The 25,185-nt window shown below is 44.4% G+C and overlaps 1 protein-coding gene across 10 annotated transcripts in view; it reads left to right on the top strand.

Moving 5' to 3' along the window:
- LOC110505056 (transcription factor COE3) overlaps positions 1-11,099 on the top strand; it is a 94,002-nt gene extending 82,903 nt beyond the window's left edge. For 2 of the 10 annotated variants that reach the window (XM_090219705.1, XM_090219706.1), the window contains exons 12-17: positions 1,945-2,010; positions 2,405-2,579; positions 5,617-5,799; positions 7,320-7,523; positions 7,854-7,916; positions 8,042-11,099. In XM_090219705.1, the coding sequence (XP_090075831.1) occupies positions 1,945-2,010; positions 2,405-2,579; positions 5,617-5,799; positions 7,320-7,523; positions 7,854-7,912 (687 nt within the window). In that variant the 3' untranslated portion in view covers positions 7,913-7,916; positions 8,042-11,099. The remainder of the gene's footprint in view (positions 1-1,944; positions 2,011-2,404; positions 2,580-5,616; positions 5,800-7,319; positions 7,524-7,853; positions 7,917-8,041) is intronic. The other 8 variants (XM_090219709.1, XM_090219710.1, XM_036969766.2 and 5 more) reach the window with 4 other exon arrangements.
- Positions 11,100-25,185: the final 14,086 nt, after the last annotated feature.

Below are 25,185 nucleotides of genomic sequence, written 5' to 3' on the forward strand. Positions count from 1 at the left end.
TACACACACAAACACACAAACACAAACACACGCATACGTTCACACATACTCTTTCTAAAACAAAATGTGCACAAGGTAAAAAAAACGAAACCAATATGTTAATAAAACAAGGGAATCTAATTTCCTTTCAAGCATATATTCAGGAGAGAATACATGAAGTTAAGAAAAACGCACACACCCCTTCCTCACTGTAACTCAAGTCAGTATGCTTGCCCATCTGGGCAGATGGTTTTTCCTCGGGCTGATTCGACTGAATCATTTTTCCTGAGGTCATATTTTGTCGTGGGAAATGGGGGACAGAAAAGAAAGAGCGTCCTCGTTCACTCTTTCCCTGTCAAACACTGAACACAGGGCCAACAGTGAGGGAATAGTTAAATGATTAAACGATAAGGAAAACAGTTATTCCCGGATACATGTTCACCACAGCACTGCACATTTCCTTTGACAGCGTTTCGGTCAAGTTCAATTATTATTTAATTTTTTTACAACACAAGGAAAAGTCTCGATGTGTTGTAGGAACCAATCACGCTCCAGAAAAACAGACAGAGGCCCCTCCTCGTTGTAATACCCCAGAGACCTCCAGCAGAGGCTCCCACAACACCAGCTCTCATCCACAGAGCCCTGGAAACAACAACCAACCCAGCCCTCTCGACCTCACTCACTCCTCTTCTCTGTCCTCTTCACTTCGCATCTCTTTTCCACTCTCATGTGGTGACGTCCCATCCTCCTCTCCTCTCCTCTCCTCTCCTCTCCTCTCCTCTCCTCTCCTCTCCTCTCCTCTCCTCTCCTCTCCTCTCCTCTCCTCTCCTCTCCTCTCCTCTCCTCTCTCATTCCTCAAGTGAAAAGGCACAGGACCTTGTGTGAATGTGTGAGTGTTTGTCCCCCAATTTAGCCCCGGCGATTGTCAGCGACGCCTCCTCCGGCAGACCCTATTTATCTATCTATCAGGCCTGTTATTGTTATTAAGAGCCATCGCCACGGCGACCCACTGGGCTGCCGGGGAGAGATTGGACACTTCCTCCTCTGGGTGGTGGGAAAACAGCCCGGGGGCAATGGAGGAGGTGGGGATGGAGGGATGATGGTGGGAGAGAGCGAGAGCAGGAGGGAGGGGTGAATTAAGCATTCAATAAACAGATGCAATGTGGCTCTAATAAGCTGGGGTCTGAAGTGGCGGATCGGAAGCACTGAAGGCAGTCTGAAAGTGTTAATGGGTTCCCACCACCTCAGGCTTCTTCCTTCCCCCTTCCCTCACTCCCTCCAGGGTGCATCGGCAGCCATTTTGATTAGAGGCCTGGTAACGATGCCCTCCGATCATGACAAATTGTTACTATGTGGTGCCGTGACAAAATGTGTGGTCTAACAAAAACGTAAACCCCCTGCAAGCAGAGACATGAGAGGTTGGGAAGGGAGTGGTTGGGCCTAATACTTGAGACGTCTAAGTGCTGACTGGGAGAGAGTATAGTGTGAGTGTGGGTGTGTGAGAGAATGGGAGAGGGGAAATGAGATGCAGACAGCTGCTTTCTCTGGGTTGTTTATCACACATAGGCCTTGCCATTAAAGCTAATCTCTGACTTGTGCTCTGTAAAACAATGATTACATTTGAATGCTTTCCCCATTTTATGACCCCAACTCCCCAACATCCAGGTCCGACTCTTACAGCAACCTATTTATAACTTTCAAACAGAGTTACAGTGCAATGGAATGATTTACACTCACAAAACCAAAACATCCCAGATTGTTTTACCGCTGACATGTTTTAGGTTTTAGTGTTCTCGGTTTATACGAGCAGTAAAAAAAAAATATTCCCATTTTTACTGTCAACCATCAACAAGTTCCAGGATTCTGAAATTGTAATGAGTGTGGAGTCTTTCATGTAACTCGGTATCATACTGTGTTTTTATTCAAATGAACTGTAGTATTCAGTAACATGTGATGTCATTTCAGGAAGTGCTGTTAAAGCGATCAGCAGACTTAGTAGAAGCCCTGTACGGAATGCCCCACAATAACCAGGTATGTAATCATATCGATTTGTATTGGCTCTCATCCTTTTAAACATTCCCCTGGGCACTTATTGAAGTTTTTCCTTTTTCGCGACTCTAAAAAAACACGTTAAGCGTTTTTATTTTCTTTGATTAAATACAGATTAAATGAACATCCCATGTTATATTTCAAGAACAGCCAGGTCACAAGGACCTGGGAGGCCAGGATAACTACCTATGTAGTGTCTAGATGGCAGAAGTAGGCTAAATGTACTGACTGAGAGGAAATAAAGGGTTACGTGGCCCAAATAAAATATATGATCAGGTTCATTTCTGGTCAAAGAAATACTCAACACTACACATCAAATCTCTAAACTCACAATTCTCTCCACCTTCCCCCTCTCCCTGTCCCTCCTTCCCATCAGGAGATCATTCTGAAGCGGGCAGCTGACCTGACCGAGGCCCTGTACAGTGTCCCCCGCAGCCACAACCAGCTGCCTTCGCTTAGCGGCTCGGCCGCTCACTCCGGCATGATGGGAGTCAACTCCTTCAGCAGCCAGCTGGCCGTCAACATCTCCGAGGCCTCGCAGGGGGACCAGGGTGAGTGTCACAACCCCCCCACTATGACCCCTCACTACACGACCCTCACCCTTCACCCTCTGATCTTCTCACACCTTCTCTGTGTATTGGTGTCCCCTGTAGATATGCTCGTCCTATGTTTCTCTTTAATATAAGCTTCATGGCTATCCTTTAGCAGTACTTTAGCTGCTTTTAGCAGCCATATACGTCAGGCGTGGCCATTTGTGCGTATATATGCTCAGTGAAATGTGTGTATGCCTTTGTATCTATCCCTCTGTGTGTTTTTTTTTTGAATGTATCCCTCTGTGTGTTTGTTTTGTATGTATCCCTCTGTGTGTTTGTTTTTGTATGTATCCCTCTGTGTGTTTGTTTTGTATGTATCCCTCTGTGTGTTTGTTTTGTATGTATCCCTCTGTGTGTTTGTTTTTGTATGTATCCCTCTGTGTGTTTGTTTTGTATGTATCCCTCTGTGTGTTTTTTTGTATGTATCCCTCTGTGTGTGTTTTTTTTGTATGTATCCCTCTGTGTGTTGTTTTGTATGTATCCCTCTGTGTGTTTGTTTTGTATGTATCCCTCTGTGTGTTTTTTTGTATGTATCCCTCTGTGTGTGTTTTTTGTATGTGTGTGTTTTTTGTATGTATCCCTCTGTGTGTTTTTTTTGTATGTATCCCTCTGTGTGTTTGTTTTTGTATGTATCCCTCTGTGTGTTTGTTTTTGTATGTATCCCTCTGTGTGTTTGTTTTTGTATGTATCCCTCTGTGTGTTTGTTTTTGTATGTATCCCTCTGTGTGTTTGTTTTTGTATGTATCCCTCTGTGCGTGTGTGAGCGTGGACGTGTTTAACTATACTTGTTAGTCCCCACAAGGTCAAATGCTATTTCTAGGGGGTTTAGGGTAAGGGTTTGAATGAATGTTAGGTTTAGAATTAGGTTTAGGTTTAGGTTTAGGTTTAGGGGAGAGTGAAAATAGGATTCTGAATGGGACTGAATTGTGTGTCCCCACAAGGATAGTTATACAACACAATGTATACAATGTGTGTGTGCGGTAGAGAAAGGGTGTGTGTGCGTGCGTGCGTGCGCGTGTGTGTGTGTGTGTGTGTGTGTTAGTATGGGGTAGAGAAGGGGTGTATGAGAAGGGGAGGTGCTAATGAGTTAAAAAATGCAGACGAGGTGGCATGAATAAAGCAACCAGAGTTTAGACACTGAAGACAGCAGCTCGGTCAAGATTTCAGGGAGCAGAGTGTGAGTGTGTGTCTCTTTTTTCAGTGCATGCTTGACACCATTGTTGCAAGTATGAATTCACTATTTATACAATTCCAAAAATGCGGAAGCATGTTATTATGCATATATTATAATGCAAAGCCCTCCACACACGCAGGCATGTATGCATTCACGCACACACACAAACACACACACGCGCACCCCTATCCTAGAGAGGGCTGTTTCCTTTGACAAAGCAGCTCTGTGACTGATGCACAGGAAATAGGTCTGAACGTGTGAGGAACAGATTGGCTCACGTCGGACCTGAGGATACAGGCAGAAAGAGGAAATGCGAGAGATATCTTGAGATGTTTTCTCTCCCCTGACACCTCAGCATAGTTCCTCCCTTCCTCCTGCCCTCCCCTTGTCTGCTTTTCACATCAACCACCGAGTGAACACCTACAGTAATCTATGAAGTCATGGGAACAGGACTGCAGCCATCGTGAAAATACAGAAAGTCATAGTCTATGTCCATAATCATTGGAACATTGCAACCCAGAATCAGACTTTTTCCCATCTACTGTAACTCCTCTTTGAGCTCCTAGAAAGGATGTACTATGACTCAAATATTAATTTGATTTTGTATTTTTTATTTCACCTTTATTTAACCAGGTAGGCTAGTTGAGAACAAGTTCTCGTTTACAACTGCGACCTGGCCAAGATTGGCTCAGACGCCAAGCTTTATGAAAGGACTGAGCAATGCAATTTACTGAAACAATTCCAGACGAGCGTTATGGATCTGCTTTACATCACGTTGTGTGCAAAAAATGGATTATATCATTCCTCCTCTGGCATTTGTCTTCAAACTTGCATCCACTCCAGTTGTTTTACTTCAAGTTGACAGTTTCCTCTGGAGCGAGTAGGGGTACTACCCGGCCCTTGTGGCGCGTCTCGGTCTCGTTGACCTCCAGAGGCTGTCCGCGATAGCTGGATAGGGTTACTGACTGCTCCCCCTAGGCTAGGCCTGTCCTCCATCTCTCCCCCCAATAGTGGAGTGGAGATGCCTTAACTCTCTCCCCCCTCTACCACCCCCAGCCCTTAGTTGATTGGCCCTCATCTAGGATGTATTGAATAGCCGTTCTCCCTTCGTTATAGCCCTCTTGCCTTCACAAGGCACTAGGGCTCCTACCCATCTGGGGGCTTAGAGACAAGGGAGAAAGGCACAGTTGTGCTCTCACTTCCTCTCCATACTACTTCCCCCCCCCCCCCCTCTCTCTCTCTCTCTCCCTTTCCCTCCCCTTTCTCTCCCTCACTCTTCTTCTCTTTTCTCTCATTCTCTCTTCCCACTTCCTGGTTTGAGCCAACGCAATTCCCAGCAGGAGAGCAATTGATGGAGAGCTACCCTGGGATCAGGAAGAGGGCAGGCAATGGGAAACACATGTCAGGAACAACAGTGGAGGGAGGGGCAGCAGGGACAATCTCTTTCAAAAGCCACACTGTGTCCGATTCAACTCTTCAATTCATTGGGGAAACATGGAAACTTCACACTATGGTTCCATTTTGAAAGGCTCTACTCTTACCAAATTGAATGATCACTTTTGACATCATATTTATTAACCCTTGTTCTGATTTGAAGTGTAAAGGGAATTGTGCTCAAACAGGTAAGGGAGAGGGAAAATACTGCCTCGGGTGGTTTTAGTTCTGGAGGTGAGCAATGCAAAATGGAATACTCAATATTAGAATAGTAAAAATCAGGTCCATGCTTTGGGAGTTAGTCAATGGAATACAAATGTGATGTTGTTCAAACTGCACTGTGCTGATGCCATTGGATTAACTATAGCATTTCCTCCTTTCGTCCAGGTTACTCCCGTAACTCCAACAGCGTATCGCCCCGTGGCTACGTCCCCAGCTCCACGCCCCAGCAGTCCAACTATAACACCATCACGTCCACCATGAACGGCTACGGAGCGGGCATGACCAACCTCGGGGTGCCAGGCTCACCCAGCTTCCTCAACGGCTCCGCTGCCAACTCCCCCTACGCAAGTAAGTACAGCCTTATTTGGTCCCAATGATCATTAATATATCTGATTGCATCTCAATGCGTCACGTCTCAACATTCCGTGTGTGTGTGTGTGTGTGGGGGGGGGGGGGGGGGGGGGTCATTTGGGTAGTTATATATGTGGTGGGATAGCAACACGCGGTTTCATTACGACAGTAATACTCTGATTCAGTCCAGGAGGGATGCAGTGTCGGCTAGTTATCTCCTACTTCCTGTTTGCACAGTGATTGGCTTAGACCTGGGGCAGAATGTGTGTGGACTCGCACCAATTTAGTATTGATCAATTCAGTGGAGGCACAGAAACAGAACATACCTGCGTCTACTGCCATTCTGGAGGACTGGTGTTGAGGACGCCTGCCTTGGAATTCCTCACACACACAACATGGCGTAGATGACATCACAGGGATTCCTCCTCTCTCCCTCAGTGCTAGAACCCTTCTGTGTCTCTGTCCCTGATCCTTCCTTCTAATTAACATGCTCAGAGTCACGATTCCACTCGGAGGTCACAGGTGTTTTAGAACTCGGTCACCCACGGGGACTTTTTGAGTTGCTTATTGTTTAGGCTACAGCATCACAGATCAAAGTCTCCCAGAGGCGTGTGTAGAGCATGGCAGACAAAACAATGCCAGCGTCTCAGTGGTTGTCGATTCTGGATACGAAACTGAAAGTCGGTTTTGTTCTGGCATTTCGATGCGGAGGGTTATGTGTTGTCTACTGAAGAGAAAGGTTGGGTTTGTCTGTCTGTACTATGCATTGTAAAAGTCTTCATCTGCTTTGCCTATACCTTGTTCCATCTCCTTCATTACTTACCGCTACTAACATTCTAACACCCTCATAGTATCATTCATGCTTGGGGTCAAACCCATTAAGTTGGATTAAGTAACAAAAAAAATCTCCACTGTGATGTTACAGAGCAAGTATAAGTCAATAGTTCAAGGAAGACGAAACAAAATAACTATTCACATGTAGGGATGCACATAGTTTGCATTTTGCCATCCATTTTAGAGTCCCATTTTGAATTTGTGAGATATGGGACTATAAGCTGCTTCAGGGATTCATACCTTACTGGAATCATATTTCTTGTGGTAAAATGTGCAATAACTACAGAGACTAACCGAGCCATTATTGGGTAGAATGGGGTATCAAATACACTGTGATTATAATCTAATTGCTTTATTATCACAGTCAGCATTTCATACATGAACATTCTACACATACTGTACACACAGACACACAATTATTTTTTTGTTGTGAACATGGATGGAGGTTGCTGCTACCCTCAAGAACAAGGTATTGTCGTGTCAAGTCTAAAATGGGCCTCTTCAAGTTATGGATCAACTTTGCAAATATTGTGCACCTTTTACTCCGGGCTTGTCACTCCAGACCTTGACCCTTCTTCAGACAGGCATCCATTCCTCAGCCCCCATGCATGCCCTCACTGTTACAGTTCATCTCAGTCCACTCACTCACCAACCTCTGTCTGTCTGTCTGTCTTCTCCGTTAGGATCTACCACCTCCCCCTCCTCCTCCTACTCCTCCTCCTCTTCCTCCATCCCTCTGTTCTCCGGTGGACCCATAGGCCCTTATTCATTCTCTCCTGTCCATATGATCTCTGCAGTCAAACAGAAGAGCGCCTTCGCCCCTGTCGTGCGGCCACAGACCTCCCCGCCCCCCACCTGCACCACCACCAATGGCAGCAGCCTCCAGGGTGAGCATCCCACCCCTCTCCTGCCTCTCAGTCCCGCCCACTTCTGCCTGGGTTATTGTTAGAAAGGGCGTTGTCATGGAGACCCTGTAATGCTAGAATTCACATGACGTAATGATGTGGCCTGAGGTAGTAGTGGATTGAAGGTCAAAGTTGATCCATAACTTCTGGCTCTTGGTAAAGTAGATTTTGGACTGAGACTTTTCAAAACATTCATCACAATCAAATAATTTGGCTGAGAATCTTTGTTGACATAGAGTGACTGATTATAAGTCAATGTAACATGACTGGAAAAGTTATTATATTTGAAAAATATAATTTTGTCATTCTTAGGTTTTGCAGCAAATCCATATGCATATCATAATTACCTCAACACACGGCTTTTCATTTAAGAGGGTGTGTAATGATTTTCTATGGGATATCCTTACAACATTATAATTACCGTTTTATCGATGCAAAATGTGTTATGGATACAAAACGTCTCCCCACTTTATTAGGTAACCAGCGTGTCTGTCTTTCAGCCATGGCAGGTCTAATAGTCCCACCTATGTGAAGAGGGCCTACTGCCAGATTGACCACATCTCCACTAGCTCACAGAATCTCTACAGCATCAGCTTAAATCTCATCAACCTCCAAAACAGGACCATCAAGCCTCTTCACTCCTGGAAACAGCACAACAAAGAAAATCCAAGTAACCAGAAAACCCCTAAAATGACGCTAGATTATCTTTGTGTTGGTTCAGTAGTTGACTTCATCGTCACTTTCTGTGTTTTGCATTTTGGGACTTGTAAGCCATTCCTTGCCCAACAGGTAGCATTTCCACATAGATATGTATGAAGGGTTAACTAATCTGAAAATATAGCAATGTGAATAACAAACTGTGGTTTTGAAAGGCAGGTAGTTACTCCTTGTCGTGTAAGCATTGTCCGGCGTCCTACAAGGTTCATTTGCATGTCGGGACAACTATTTTGACTGGATCTTCTAATGAACCTAGTTCGTTGTCAGTCATATAACCACTGTGAGCAGGTAGAGTCTAAAGGCCTACAGTTCAAAACGGTCAACTATGGAAAAAGTGCAGAAGCCATGAATATCCAACACTCTGTCAATTGTCCGACTCAAAATCGGCGGGAGTTTCAATGAGAATTCCCCACAATGTCTATAAAAAAATCGGCTTCAAAAAGACAACTGATATCTAATGTCGTAGTCTTTTAGCATTTTAATTTGTGTACCATAGCTTTTAATAATGTGCGTTTATCATATCTGAAGGAAAATGCAGTAATTTTCTAATCTAACGAAAGGGTTGGCAAACATTCTGGCTAGGAGCAAATAGCAAATGTTGTACTAAACCGCCCGAGGTTTTGAGGTTAAAGGGTTTTAGATGTCTACCATTTTTAAAACATAGTACAATAGATATATTTCCGGGTGTGTTGATTGGTAGATTTTAACCAGAAATGCTTGCAGCAGTTTTAATCACATTTAGGTACCAGATTTCTTGTTATTCTTCTGATTGTGCTTATTTTGTATGTATTTATAAAGTATGTTTTGGGATTCCTTTTGTGATTTAGGCCTGAATGATAGTCTTAAATATATATGTAAACACATTTGATGTCTTAATACCTTTTAGATATTGTAAAAAGATTGAAAAAGGAGAGGAACAACCCTTTTGTAAAAACGAAAAAAGTCAAACATGACATGGTCACCCTGTCTTTTAAAGCAGGATATACGCCCCACCACTTTTGTATAAAAATGGTTTTCCGATACTATATTTAACTTTTGTTTTGTATACAGCATTTGTGTTTTCGCCAGTTCTCCTTGTCTTTTGTGTATTATTGTGAAATGTGTATTATCATGGTTATTTCTTAATGCACTATTTTAGTTGGGGCACTTACAAGAGCAATGCATCTTAGCAAGCAAGAAAAAAAATACAAAAAAGGAAAACAATTACAGAAAATGGAGATAAAAAAAATATACAAAAGACAAAGGCTAGTACAAATATGCACCAAGATGATTTTTTTTGTTGTAGCCATTCCTCGATTCACATTTTTGTCAGTGTGGCTAAAATGGCAAGGTTGTTTTCATGTGAATTTCTCTTTTTCAAAAACACTTCCATCCTAATCCTCCATACTCCTTACTTCAAATTTTAGGTGTATCCATTTTTTTTCGTTCATTGGTTAGAATTCAACTCCTTTCCCATCTTAACTACGGACCCAAGCCTATTCCTTGTGTTTTGGTGATAATGAATGTAATACACATGCCTGAATCAGCAGCGAGGTTGAAACTCAAGTACACCCTCCAATAACTGCTGTGGAGGGACCACTCAAGTGTAGGGTTCACCGATCTCAAGGAACCTTCCATTGATGTCAGTGTTGTCGGTGGTGTTATTGTCGTTGCACACAATCTGTATCATGTACTTATGCAATGTGTATTTCCTGTAAAGCAAGCTATCGCTCCACATTTCAGTGGAAATGGTTTTGAAACGTAAAAGAACACAAGACATAATTGATGCCTTACAATAGAACACGCTCCAATACAATGCATTTTCATTATTTTGATACTCTTAATTGAAGTGTGGTCTTAGAATACAACTTTTTTTTTTTTAAATAGTTATGCTGTTGCAGATTTATTTATTCCTTATTTTTACCAGGTGAGTTGACTGAGAATACGTTCTCATTTACAGCAACGCCCTGGGGGAAAGTTACAAAACATAGCAGAAATAAATAGATGTCTAAGAATTAGTTACAGTTGTCCTTCATTTGATGGTTTTGAATAATCATTTGAGCTGCAGTGGATGTAGTTTAAACTAGGATATGTTGAACGATACATCCTCCAAATTTCCACATAGCCCGTGTCACATAATGATAGTGGGACAATAGGTCACAAAAATCAATGATGCGTCTGATTAAACCTTTGATTTTATGCTAATTCTGTGCAGTGATTGACATAAATCAGCTATCATCGGGTGGCATCAACATGTAGTGTGGGCTTGTGAAGAAAAGAAAAAAAGTGAAGGGAAAATCTGTTGCACCACTTTGAGAGAGCCATTTTTCAATTACGCGAGTCAAGGCCAGCTCATAGAATGTCATCTGAATTCAATATTATGGACTTCTAAACCCATTTTCAATGAAAACACACGTTTTCTCTTCGAGTTAAATCTTGGCTGACTTCTCACAATCCTCCCCCTCACCCCCATGTGTCCATTCCATCCCTATACTGAGTTTTCAAATAGCTTGCAAAATATTTTTGGTTTGTTTGTTATAGTTGTAGAAAGCTTGCTTTTTGCTGCCCTGGTTTTCTGCAGAGGTTTTTTTCAATTGCAAAGTGTACTTTCTCAATGTTTTATTCAATATGAAAAGGGGAGAGGTACTGCATCTTTGTCAAATATGAAATGTACCATCAAAGTATACTCTATCAAAGCACAATGTTTAATTAATGTCTCTAAAATACAAAAGGGGGGTATCCCCCCCACTTTTCCTTTTCTGTCTTTGACCATGCTGTAAATAGATGCATGTTTTTTTTCTGTGATCCAGTGCTTTTTTGTACAGAAACAGACTAATAAAGAATACATTTGGCTTGAAAACTGTCTTGTATTGTTGATGTTCTAGGTTCTGCATTGGAGTTCATTTTGCTTAAGCGTGGCTTATCTACAGATCTACCATAATCTATTCCCTCACATAGCAGAGGGCAACAGGAATCACACCAAGTACTCCTAGCTTAATAAGAAACTTTCCAGACAAGCTCATCCTTCAAAAGCTTCAACCTTTTGGACGCTAGTTCTAGCCAACACTCAGTCTATGGGAGATACGTGTGCAATAGCCTCCAAAGACCACATTTTATGATGAAAATCTTGGCTCTCAAACCCTCGAACTAGGCTTCTCAGATGACATATTGACCGGTGCGCATCTGAATCAATCATTCAAAGTCTGAGTAAGAGCAACAATTCCTCCCTCTATAAATGATAGCATAACATCAGGCAAAAAGATAATCTCGATGGTTGCAAGCCTGGAGGTCGACTCTTATGTGTACTAAACTGTACAAAGTGACTTCATCACTTCAAGGCACTACACAGAGAACACACAAGACAATTCCTTTGTGCACGCTAGTGTGCATTTTTGCAAAGAGTTAATGGGTTTGTGTGTATGCATACCCGTTTGATACTGTGTGCAACGTGCACGGGCTTCCTCAGAGGTCGTAGGGTGTGGCCACTTCCTGAGATAGCTGCCCTTAACTCTGCCCGATAGCTCTTTCTGACGCCATTAGAGTAGACCAGCAGAGGTCTTTATCAAGTCTGCAGCCCCTTAGTAGGAAGTCTGCTTCCTATCTTTCAAGCACGCAGGAGGATCACAACATAAGCTATCTAAGAGACTTCGCATCGGAGGCTGCAAACGGCAACGCCGATTAGACACCATTAGCTCTCTCAGCCACAGGTTGTAAGTAATTAACCCTACTTTGGGAGTCAGCAGTTTCTTGATGAGTTTTGACTCTTTGTTTGTTGGCATACTGTGCTTGTTAGTAAGAGCCTTCACCCAAAGCCTTCTAGAGCATGTCCATAGAAAACCAGAACGCCATCTCCCAGAACCCAGAGTCCTTCTCCTGTAAGCCTCCGGTGCCAGAGCCAAAACACATCTCGACTCTGCCAAGTGAGGGCGGAAGCCGAGCAGCCCAGGCTATATAAAACATGGCCACCATCCCATAACAAGTGGTTCGTCACGTAGAGAAGCCATTAACGGGTTTGACATATTTGAACGAGAGCGCTCCATAATACATGACCAGGGTTTCCTCTGTAAAGATTTAATGTAAAAAAGGTTCTCATTCGGCACTAGGCTGTTGATACTTGACGGTTGTGCGGTCCCACTCTGAAAGAGGAGGATGTTGTAGTGTTTCTGGGTGATTTGGCTAGCAACACATAGGGACTAAGTAATGCATCTGCTAGAAGGGGGAAGGAGGGGAAGAGGAAGCTTCCACTAAGAGGCCGAAGCCTGACCCCTATTCATATGACGGCCATGGTGCACCTCAATACTTTCTGGAAGTCTCTTTTCCTATCATCTAATCACTTCAACCTTGCTGATCTGAAAGGACTGTATGGGTGTCAAACAAGAGGGAACAATCGACCTAGGCTATCAAATTAAATGGCCATAGTTGTCATAGTACAGAACGCAATCATTTTAATCAGAGTTGTAATAGATTGTGTACCGGTGTGTTTTGTTTCAGGGTTTGAGCTGAGTGAACTAGGTGACATTATGACACTCCACAACACCATACATCTGCACCCCGAAATGTTGAAGTATTAGACCATTTCCTGTGTGCTGATGTCATGGTGACACCACAGGCCTGGCTTTGGGCTGGGGAGGTGGGGGGTGGGGGGGGGTTCATAACAGTAAAACGGCACTCAGGACTGATGGGGGACTGTAAGTCATCTTGCACAGGAAGTGCTTTGGGCCTCAGCCCGAGATGACATTGGAGCCCTCCGCCAACTCTGCACAGTTGAGAAGGTATGTAAATCACCCGTACAAAAGTTCAACCTAGCCAGCCATGTTTCCTGGGAAGGACTGATGCTCGAGGAGCTTTGGAAATATGATGTTGGCCCATCAAAACCATGTGTTGCACAACCTCTGCACTGTCAAAAAAAAGAGCACGTATTTCAGTGTGAGGTTCACTGATTTTCTCATCTTCAGGAGTAAGGTTAGAGAGTTGGAGTCTGAGTGTTTAATAGTTTGTGAGTCCCTCAAGCTTTTGGTACTGTGACAATGTGACGAAGCAAATTGTATTTACAGGTGTGCCGTTATCTTTATAGCCTATGACATGTCTGAGTAGGAAATGCATAGGGGGGGGTTCTGTTGTCTGGGATTGGAACCTGCTTCTGTCCTATCAGAGGATGGGGTTATTGTTTATGGTAGTAGTGGACAAATTGCAGTATTCATTTATTTATGACTCTATTCAATCTGTATAGGCTAAGCATTACAGATTCCGCAAAAAAAAAATGTAAAGCTAATTTCCGATTGAGCCGCCATATGAAGCTTTTACTGTGAATGCAGTCTCTGCTAATGCAGGAACATTGCCTTTAAATTTCAACCAACACTCTGTAAAGCTGAACTTTCGTGATGTGCATTAAATGCAGCATACAGTGTATTACAATGATAGTAACATCCACAGTAGTATATCACTATTATCACTAAACAATGTAATACTTTTTTTGTGAATGGAGGGGTCTACTAAGATGTTGTTATACCATGGATTGTTTAGTTATTTGATTTAGGACCCTTTTTCTTTGATTTTGGACCCTTTTAGGACCTTTGGCTGAAGGTCTAAAAAATAAATCTAGAAAAATGATATGATGAAAAATTTAATTGGTCCTACTATTAGCCCATAGAAACACTTTGAATAACACATACAGTACCAGTCAAAAGTTTGGACACACCTACTCATTCAAGAGTTGTTCTTTATTTGTACTATTTTCTACATTGTAGAATAATAGTGAATACATCAACATTATAAAATAACACGTATGGAATCATGTAGTAACCAAAAAAGTGTTAAACAAATCAAAATATATTTTAGATTTGAGATTCTTCAAAGTACCCACCCCTTGCCTTGATGACATCTTTGCACAATCTTGGCATTCTCTCAACCAGCTTCACCTGGAATGATTTTCCAACAGTCTTGATGTAGTTCCCACGGGCTCCTAAGCGGCACAGCGGTCTAAGGCACTGTATCTCAATGCCAGAGACATCACTACACACACCCTGGTTTGATTCCAGGCTGTGTCACAACCGGCTGTGATTGGGAGTCCCATAGGGCGGCGCACAATTGGCCCAGCGTCGTCCAGGTTTGGCCGGTGTAAGCCGTCATTGAAAATAAGAATTTACTAACTTGCCTAGTTAAATAAAGGTTAAATATACATTTTAAAAATGGCTGCTTTTCCTTCACTCTGCGGTCCAACTCATCCCAAACCATCTCAATTGGGTTGATGTCGGGTGATTGTGGAGGCCAGGTCATCTGATGCAGCATTCTTGGTCAATAACCCCTACACAGCATGGAGGTGTGTTTTGGGTCATTGTCCTGTTGAAAAACTAATGTAGTCCCACTAAGCCCAAACCAGATGGGATGGTGTATCACTGCAGAATGCTGTGGTAGCCACGCTGGTTAAGTGTGCCTTGAATTTAAAATAAATCACAGACAGTGTTACCAGCAAACCACCACCACACCATCACACCTCCTCCTCCATGCTTTACCGTGAGAACCACACATGCGGAGATCATCTGTTCACTTACTTTGCGTCTCACAAAGACACAGCGTTGGAACCAAAAATCTCACATTTTGACTCATCAGACCAAAGGACAGATTTCCACCGCTCTAATGTCCATTGCTCATGTTTCTTGGCCCAAGCAAGTCTCTTCTTATTGGTGTCCTTTAGTAGTGGTTTCTTTGCAGCAAATTGACCATAAACGCCTGATTCACACAGTCTCCTCTGAACAGTTGATGTCGAGCTGTGTCTGTTACTTGAACTCCATTAAGCATTTATTTGGGCTGCAGTTAACTCTAATGAACTTATCCTCTGCAGCAGGGGTAACTCTGGGTCTTCCTTTCCTGTGGAGGTCCTCATGAGAGCCAGTTTCATCATAGCGCTTGATGGTTTTTTCGACTGCAAATTTTCCCTATTGACTGACCTTCGTGTCTTAAAGTAATGATTTGGCTGTCGTTTTTATTTGCGTTTTTGAGCTGTTCTTGACATAAAATGGATTTGGTATTTTACCAAATAGGGCTATTGTCAGGTGCGTGAATGAGGACCCAAAAGCGAATTAACAAACAGAGTTTCTTTAATGATGAACACACGTGGGCTCAGATGGACAGGTAGATTCCGACAGGACAGGACAAGGTTGCAGCAAACACGATGATAGTCTGGTTCAGGCATGAGACACACAAACAAGAATCCGACAAAGACAGGAGCAGAAACAGAGAGAGATATAGGGACCTAATCAGAGGGAAAAAGGGAACAGGTGGGAAAAGGGGTGAATGAGGTAGTCAGAGAAGACAAGGAACAGCTGGGGGAAAGAGGGACAGAAACGGTAACCTAGTACGACCAGCAGAGGGAGACAGGGTGAAAGGAAAGGACAGAAAGACACAACATGACAATACATGACAGTACCCCCCCACTCACCGAGCGCCTCCTGGCGCACTCGAGGAGGAAACCTGGCGGCAACGGAGGAAATCCTCGATCAGCGCACGGTCCAGCACGTCCCGAGAGGGAACCCAACTCCTCTCCTCAGGACCGTACCCCTCCCAATCTACGAGGTACTGGTGACCACGGCCCCGAGGACGCATGTCCAAAATCCTACGGACCCTGTAGATGGGTGCGCCCTCGACAAGGATGGGGGGGGGGGGGGAAGACGAGCGGGGGCGCGAAGAACGGGCTTGATACAGGAGACATGGAAGACCGGGTGGACGCGACGAAGGTGTCGCGGAAGAAGAAGTCGAACTGCGACAGGATTAATGACCCGAGAAATACGGAACGGACCAATGAACCGCGGGGTCAACTTGCGAGAAGCCGTCTTAAGGGGAAGGTTCTGAGTGGAGAGCCAAACTCTCTGACCGCGACAATATCTAGGACTCTTAGTTCTACGCTTATTAGCAGCCCTCACAGTCTGCGTCCTATAACGGCAAAGTGCAGACCTGACCCTCTTCCAGGTGCGCTCGCAACGTTGGACAAAAGCCTGAGCGGAGGGGACGCTGGACTCGGCGAACTGAGATGAGAACAGCGGAGGCTGGTACCCGAGGCTACTCTGAAAAGGAGATAGCCCGGTCGCAGACGAAGGAAGCGAGTTGTGGGCGTATTCTGCCCAGGGGAGCTGTTCTGACCAAGACGCAGGGTTGCGAAAAGAAAGACTGCGTAAGATGCAACCAATAGTCTGATTGGCCCGTTCTGCTTGACCGTTAGACTGGGGGTGAAAGCCGGAAGAGAGACTGACGGAAGCCCCAATCAAACGGCAAAACTCCCTCCAAAATTGAGACGTGAATTGCGGACCTCTGTCCGAAACGACGTCTGACGGAAGGCCATGAATTCTGAAAACATTCTCGATGATGATTTGTGCCGTCTCTTTAGCAGAAGGAAGCTTAGCAAGGGGAATGAAATGAGCCGCCTTAGAGAACCTATCGACAACCGTAAGAATAACAGTCTTCCCCGCTGACGAAGGCAGTCCGGTGACAAAATCTAAGGCGATGTGAGACCACGGTCGAGAGGGAATGGGAAGCGGCCTGAGACGGCCGGCAGGAGGGGAGTTACCGGACTTAGTCTGCGCGCAGACCGAACAAGCAGCCACGAAACGACGCGTGTCATGCTCCCGGGTGGGCCACCAAAAACGCTGGCGAATGGAAGCAAGCGTACCCCGAACGCCAGGGTGGCCGGCTAACTTGGCAGAGTGAGCCCACTGAAGAACGGCCAGACGAGTAGGAACGGGAACGAAAAGAAGGTTCCTAGGACAAGCGCGCGGCGACGGAGTGTGAGTGAGCGCTTGCTTTACCTGCCTCTCAATTCCCCAGACAGTCAACCCGACAACACGCCCCTCAGGGAGAATCCCCTCGGGGTCAGTGGAGGCTACTGAAGAACTGAAGAGACGAGATAAAGCATCAGGCTTGGTGTTCTTAGAGCCCGGACGATAAGAAATCACGAACTCGAAACGAGCGAAAAACAGCGCCCAACGCGCCTGACGCGCATTAAGTCGTTTGGCAGAACGGATGTACTCAAGGTTCCTATGGTCAGTCCAAACGACAAAAGGAACGGTCGCCCCCTCCAACCACTGTCGCCATTCGCCCAGGGCTAACCGGATGGCGAGCAGTTCGCGGTTTCCCACATCATAGTTACGTTCCGACGGCGACAGGCGATGAGAAAAATACGCGCATGGGTGGACCTTGTCGTCAGAGAGGGAGCGCTGAGAAAGAATGGCTCCCACGCCCACCTCTGACGCGTCAACCTCGACAACGAACTGTCTAGAGACGTCAGGTGTAACAAGGATAGGAGCGGATGTAAAACGATTCTTGAGGAGATCAAAAGCTCCCTGGGCGGAAACGGACCACTTAAAGCACGTCTTGACAGAAGTAAGGGCTGTGAGAGGAGCTGCCACCTGACCGAAATTACGGATGAAACGACGATAGAAGTTCGCGAAGCCGAGAAAGCGCTGCAGCTCGACGCGTGACTTAGGGGCGGGCCAATCAATGACAGCTTGGACCTTAGCGGGATCCATCTTAATGCCTTCAGCGGAAATAACAGAACCGAGAAATGTGACGGAGGAGGCATGAAAAGTGCACTTCTCAGCCTTCACAAAAAGACAATTCTCTAAAAGGCGCTGGAGGACACGTCGAACGTGCTGAACATGAATCTGGAGTGACGGTGAAAAAATCAGGATATCGTCAAGGTAAACGAAAACAAAGATGTTCAGCATGTCTCTCAGGACATCATTGACTAATGCCTGAAAGACAGCTGGAGCGTTAGCGAGGCCGAAAGGAAGAACCCGGTATTCAAAGTGCCCTAACGGAGTGTTAAACGCCGTCTTCCACTCGTCCCCCTCCCTGATGCGCACGAGATGGTAAGCGTTACGAAGGTCCAACTTAGTGAAAAACCTGGCTCCCTGCAGGATCTCGAAGGCTGAAGACATAAGAGGAAGCGGATAACGATTCTTCACTGTTATGTCATTCAGCCCTCGATAATCTATGCAGGGGCGCAGAGACCCGTCCTTCTTCTTGACAAAAAAAAACCCCGCTCCGGCGGGAGAGGAGGAGGGGACTATGGTACCGGCGTCAAGAGCTACAGACAAATAATCTTCGAGAGCCTTACGTTCGGGAGCCGACAGAGAGTATAGTCTACCCCGGGGGGGAGTGGTTCCCGGAAGGAGATCAATACTACAATCATACGACCGGTGTGGAGGAAGAGAGGTGGCCCTGGACCGACTGAACACCGTGCGCAGATCGTGATATTCCTCCGGCACCCCTGTCAAATCACCAGGCTCCTCCTGTGAAGAAGAGACAGAGGAAACAGGAGGGATAGCAGACATTAAACATTTCACATGACAAGAGACGTTCCAGGAGAGGATAGAATTACTAGACCAATTAATGGAAGGATTATGACAAACTAGCCAGGGATGGCCCAAAACAACAGGTGTAAAAGGTGAACGAAAAATAAAAAAAAGAAATGGTTTCGCTATGATTACCAGAAACAGTGAGGGTTAAAGGTAGCGTCTCACGCTGAATCCTGGGGAGAGGACTACCATCCAGGGCGAACAAGGCCGTGGACTCCCTTAACTGTCTGAGAGGAATGTCATGTTCCCGAGCCCAGGTCTCGTCCATAAAACAGCCCTCCGCCCCAGAGTCTATTAAGGCACTGCAGGAAGCTGACGAACCGGTCCAGCGTAGATGGACCGACAAGGTAGTGCAGGATCTTGAAGGAGAGACAGGAGTAGTAGCGCTCACCAGTAGCCCTCCGCTTACTGATGAGCTCTGGCTTTTACTGGACATGAAGTGACAAAATGACCAGCAGAACCGCAATAGAGACAGAGGCGGTTGGTGATTCTCCGTTCCCTCTCCTTAGTCGAGATGCGGATACCTCCCAGCTGCATAGGCTCAGCTCCCGAGCCGGCAGAGGAAGATGGTAGTGATGCGGAGAGGGGGGCAACGGAGAACGCGAGCTCCTTTCCACGAGCTCGTGACGAAGATCAACCCGTCGCTCAATGCGAATTGCGAGTTCAATCAAGGAATCCACGCTGGAAGGAACCTCCCGGGAGAGAATCTCATCCTTTACCTCTGCGCGGAGACCCTCCAGAAGACGAGCGAGCAAAGCCGGCTCGTTCCAGCCACTGGAGGCAGCAAGAGTGCGAAACTCAATAGAGTAGTCTGTTATGGATCGATTGCCTTGACATAGGGAAGACAGGGCCCTGGAAGCCTCCTCCCCAAAAACAGATCGATCAAAAACCCGTATCATCTCCTCCTTAAAGTCCTGATACTGGTTAGTACACTCAGCCCTTGCCTCCCAGATTGCCGTGCCCCACTCACGAGCCCGTCCAGTAAGGAGAGATATGACGTAGGCGACACGAGCAGTGCTCCTGGCGTAAGTGTTGGGCTGGAGAGAAAACACAATATCACACTGGGTGAGGAACGAGCGGCATTCAGTGGGCTCCCCAGAGTAACACGGCAGGTTATTGATTCTGGGCTCCGGAGATTCGAAAGCCCTGGAAGTGGCCGGTGGATCGAGGCGGAGATGGTGAACCTGTTCTGTGAGGTTGGAGACTTGGGTGGCCAGGGTCTCAACGGCATGTCGAGCAGCAGACAATTCCTGCTCGTGTCTGCCTAGCATCGCTCCCTGGATCTCGACGGCTGAGTGGAGAGGATCCGAAGTCGCTGGGTCCATTCTTGGTCGGATTCTTCTGTCAGGTGCGTGAATGAGGACCCAAAAGCGAATTAACAAACAGAGTTTCTTTAATGATGAACACACGTGGGCTCAGATGGACAGGTAGATTCCGACAGGACAGGACAAGGTTGCAGCAAACACGATGATAGTCTGGTTCAGGCATGAGACACACAAACAAGAATCCGACAAAGACAGGAGCAGAAACAGAGAGAGATATAGGGACCTAATCAGAGGGAAAAAGGGAACAGGTGGGAAAAGGGGTGAATGAGGTAGTCAGAGAAGACAAGGAACAGCTGGGGGAAAGAGGGACAGAAACGGTAACCTAGTACGACCAGCAGAGGGAGACAGGGTGAAAGGAAAGGACAGAAAGACACAACATGACAATACATGACAGCTATTGTCTCTATACCATCCCTACCTTGTCACAACACAACTGATTGTCTCAAACGCATTAAGAAGGAAAGAAAATACACAAATTAACTTTTACAAGGCACACCTGTTAATTGAAACAAATTCCAGGTGACTACCTCATGAAGCTGGTTGAGAGAATGCCAAGAGTGTGCAAAGCTGTCATCAAGGCAAAGGGTGGCTACTTTGAAGAATCTCAAATCTAAAATATATTTTGATTTGTTTAACACTTTTTTGTTTACTACATGATTCCATATGTGTTATTTCATAGTTTTGAAGTCTTCACTGCTTTTCTACAATGTAGAAAATAGTACAAATAAAGAAAAACTCTTGAATGAGTAGGTGTCCAAACTTTTGACTGTTTTTTTTTTATTTTTTTTTATTTTTTTTTAGACCTACAGCCAAAGGTCCCAAAAGGGTCCTACATCAAAGAAAAAGGGTCCTAAATCAAGTAACTTAATGATCCATGGTATAACAACATCTTAGTAGACCCCTCCATTCACAGAAAAGTATTACATTGTTTAGTGATAATATTGATATACTACTGTGGATGTTACTATCATTGTAATACACTATACTCTACAGTTTAGGAAATAGTAAAAATAAAGAAAAACCCTGAAATGAGTAGGTGTGTCCAAGCGTTTGACTGGTACCGTACATGGAAAAACAGTCCAAAAATGAGTCAAAAGGATATTTGGTTTGAGGTGTCTGAAATGCATCTGAGAGATCTAGGAAAGCATCAGGAACAACAACCAAAAACAACGACAAAAAGTTGTGTAACCATGGTTTCAAAAAATACTATTCATTTCCACAAAAGTTTTACCGGTCTGAAATGGGTTTCCTTTAGACATGTCTCTTGAAGCTTGTGGAGCAGAACGTTCATGTTCGTGAGAGTCTCAGCTTTTGATGGTGGGGTCATATTCGTTTTTACCTCAAACCGTTTCAACTTGACATCAGTGACTTTAGATGAGTCCCATGAAGCTCGTGGGTGTCGTGGAATAAAACAGAGAATGTGTTTGTAATCGTGAGCTTCTCAGCTTTCTAAAACTGGGTCCAAACCGTTTGGATGTTACAGACATTTACGTGTGAAGTCTCTAGCTTAAATAGATGGATTTTGATGCTGATCTTGTATCATTATGCTGATTAGATCGACTCTAGGGGGATTATCATTCACTGATGCCTCCCCCTACTACTACTACTACTACAACACACACACACACACACACACACACACACACACACACACACACACACACACACACACACACACACACACACACACACACACACACACACACACACACACACACACACACACACACACACACACACACACAGAGAGAGAGAGAGAGAGAGAGAGAGCTCTTAACAAGCATGACAAGTGTTACTTGATCATGTTAGTGAATATGCCAAAAGGCCAAACCACATTTTAAAAATTATGCTGATATATAGCCTGTACCAGCACCATTTCCCCCACCGGATGGTATAGGCCTGACACGCTCCCTTGACTTACCTTCTGCTTCTTCTTCTCACTGAGGTCAATGGTGCATGGAGATCCCCACAGGGTTGAATCCTCGGGGTACATTTTACGGATCAAATTGTGTAGCTGAGGGTCATATCGTAACTCTTTTGTAACTAGCTTTACCACCCTGTGTTATTGCGATTTACTCACTAAAATAGTTATTGCTCGCCATGAGCCTGAAATGGGGGATTTAATTTAATATGAAACTTTGCTTAATCTATTCACTAAAAGTCCAACTGAAAAATGTAAATAATAGGATTCGTCGGCAATGTCCTCAGCAATTGTTTTCTGTGCTTGCTAGCTAACGTTACATCTGGGAAATGTTAATCAAATGTTAATGTTTCCTTTACCTTTCTATGTTGTGTCTGTATCATTTTTTATAAGTGGTTTGTGATTGGGAAAATAGAAATGTCATAAAAGACCTTTAATGTTTGTGTTATAGATATTATGTTCATTAATCATTATTGTGCACATACGGTGTCCTACCGTTTTTCCATCATTTCCTTGTCATCTCTTCAAAAGAATTGCTCACATTTCTCCATTCCTTACAGCGTATGTATATGCTGTATTTTATACCATCTATTGTATCTTGCCTTTGCCTCTCTGTTATATTTATATGTATATATTCTTATTCTATTCCTTTACTTAGATTTGTGTTTACTAGGTAGTTGTTCTGGAATTGTTAGATTACTTGTTAGATATTGCTGCACTGTCGGAACTAGAAGCACAAGCATTTCGCTACACTCGCAATAACATCTGCTAAGCATGTGTATGTGACCAATACAATTTGATTTGATTTGATTTTCACGATCATGTTATGACGGTATTATGAAATCACACTTTGAAATGGAAGTGTTTTGTATTATCAAGTCATTTCAAATGGTTCTAAATGCAGTCAGCCGTGTGTGTAAGTTTAGGGCAGGGCAGGGTCCTTGATGGTGAGTGTCACTGTATCACTCAGTGATCCCTCAGCATGGCTCTGGGATGCTGCTACACTAGGACCTTAGTGAAACCCCCGGGTAGGAAACCCAACCTCATAAATATGGAGCAGAGCAGGGGCAGTGCTCCGTTTCTAATGGTCCCCCCTGGAGATCCACAGTCACTCTCTCAACAGTTCCCAGGAACTATGCATGTGAGAGGAGGGGGGAGAGAGAGAGGGGGGAGGGGGGGGGGGGAGTGAGAGGGAGAGAGAGAGAGAAAACGTCCTTTGTTTGGTTTTGCTGTGACTTTTTCCCCCCTCCTCCCTAGGACCTCAGTGAGATGTTTTCTCGAAGACAAGCAAAGCAGAGAACACCTCCCAGAAACAAAGGAAACAAAAGCAGAAGAGTTTACACCTGTTTCCCTTTTTCATCTGTCTTCATCTGTCTGAGGGAGGCAGGATGTTTAGCTTGGCTGTGACCTGCCCCATGACTTAATCCCTGGGTGATATTGTTAAAGTTTTTTCAAGAAAATAATGAAAACCAAATGCAGCGTGGGACCCCGTTTAGATTTTCAGGGCCTGCACTTTAACAATGTTACATTTCCAGCTATTGAGGCCAAATAATTCAGTTATGTTTCCCTTGTAATATTATGCCAAACATGAGATCTTTGCTTTGTCAAATCTGGTAAGTATCAAACCAACTGTATCAATAGGAAAACAGTTTTAATAAGCATTCCCAGAAGAGAGCCGAGAAACACCTCTCACCTGGAAGCTATTAAAGCCGACAGGAAATGGAGGCAGAGATCGAGTGCTTCCCAATAATCTGTATCCCCCTGGAGAATGAAAATATGTAGATTCATCATAAAACATTTCTGAGAGGTTGAATTGTAACAGAAGATAAAAAATCACCACAGACAGCTGGGCACCCGAGGCCCTCCAAGATTATTATCACACAAACATCTGCAGACATAACTTTTTCAGATTTTTATCTGTGACTTCATATCATCACTTTTGATATCCATAATGTGAACTTACATTTTCCAGATGGACAGCCATTTTTCCCATCGGTTTGGCAACGTCTCGGTAATATTTGCCCTCTTCGCTGATAGATTTAGACGGCCTCCATTAAATTACGACTCGCGCTAAGTCATGCACGGAAAATGTTCTAGCGAAAGGGGTTCTTCTTTCCATTGAAATTCCTGAAGCACCAGGATCGTCATCACGATGGTCTCACAGGCCGGAATCAGTGTTAATAAATCAATCCCCAGCTTGGGCGTGCTGTCCTCCGCTCCCTTAGCTGTTTGATAAACAAATGGATTTTGCATACCTAATGAGGATGGGGGAGGTAGCGGTGAAGGAGAGAATACCTTTAATGATCTCCACAGACTTTAATTTTTTTTTTTTTTAAACACTGGCACCTGCCAAACGCAAGGAACAAAGTCCAAGTCAGGAAATTCTGGACAGCGATACATCAGTGATCACGGATGAGGATTTCTTGTGTCTTGGCAGATTTACAGTGGACAGTGAGACATTTACTGGGAAGACAATGCACTGAAGGGAGAGTTCGCACGTAACAGTGCATCGCAGATAAAGACAACGCACGGTCATAAGCATTTCAGCCATCCCTGTAATTCAGGGGTTTGTGCATGTCAGGCGCAGCCAGCGAATACGAGGTGATTGACATGCAGACGATGAGTAATCAGCGGCACATCTGCATAAGACGTCTCTCTTTTTTCGCCTCTCAAATTTGAAAGGGTTATTTCAAAACCTTGAGCGTAAAGGACAATAGAAGAGAAAAAAGTACTTTTAAACTCATATTTATTGGCTTGTGGGATAGATGTATCTAGCAGATCAGGTACTTGGCTTGATGGTCCTGGGAATAACTATTTGGACCCGGAACAAGAAACTGTTTTGCCTCATATTGACCGAACAGTGTCACTGAGAACAAAACTCATCACAACATCTGTCAGAGAACACAATTTATTATCCAAACATTAATATTCATCATACAACATAAAACAATGGGTTGATATTTGTTCCTGGCCATCTATTTAAAATAAATGTTAGGGTTTTGGGTAAAAGTGTTATTTTATGCGACGAGACTGGGACGTGTAGGTGTGATTGGCTAGGGACAATTGATATGGCGTCCTTCAGAGATTCTCAAGAGAATGGACAATTATGTATAGAATCAAAAGCAACAGTATAGAGGGCACAAATGGATTTTGGGGGCAACTGATCAGTAGACAGACAGAACTGTTCATTATCCACTGCAAGATGACCTTTCCACAGAATTTGGCCTTGTCAAAGTAGTTGATTAGATAATATTGCATTTGAGTCCTTGTAAAATATGTATACTTTTGTGATGTTGGCTGGCTCACTGTTTATCACTAACTAGATACAGGTAACTGGTGATCTCTAACAATTA

The sequence above is a fragment of the Oncorhynchus mykiss genome, chromosome 25 (assembly GCF_057628025.1).
Source record: "Oncorhynchus mykiss isolate SJ-2025 chromosome 25, ASM5762802v1, whole genome shotgun sequence".
NCBI classification, from domain to species: Eukaryota; Metazoa; Chordata; class Actinopteri; order Salmoniformes; family Salmonidae; genus Oncorhynchus; species Oncorhynchus mykiss.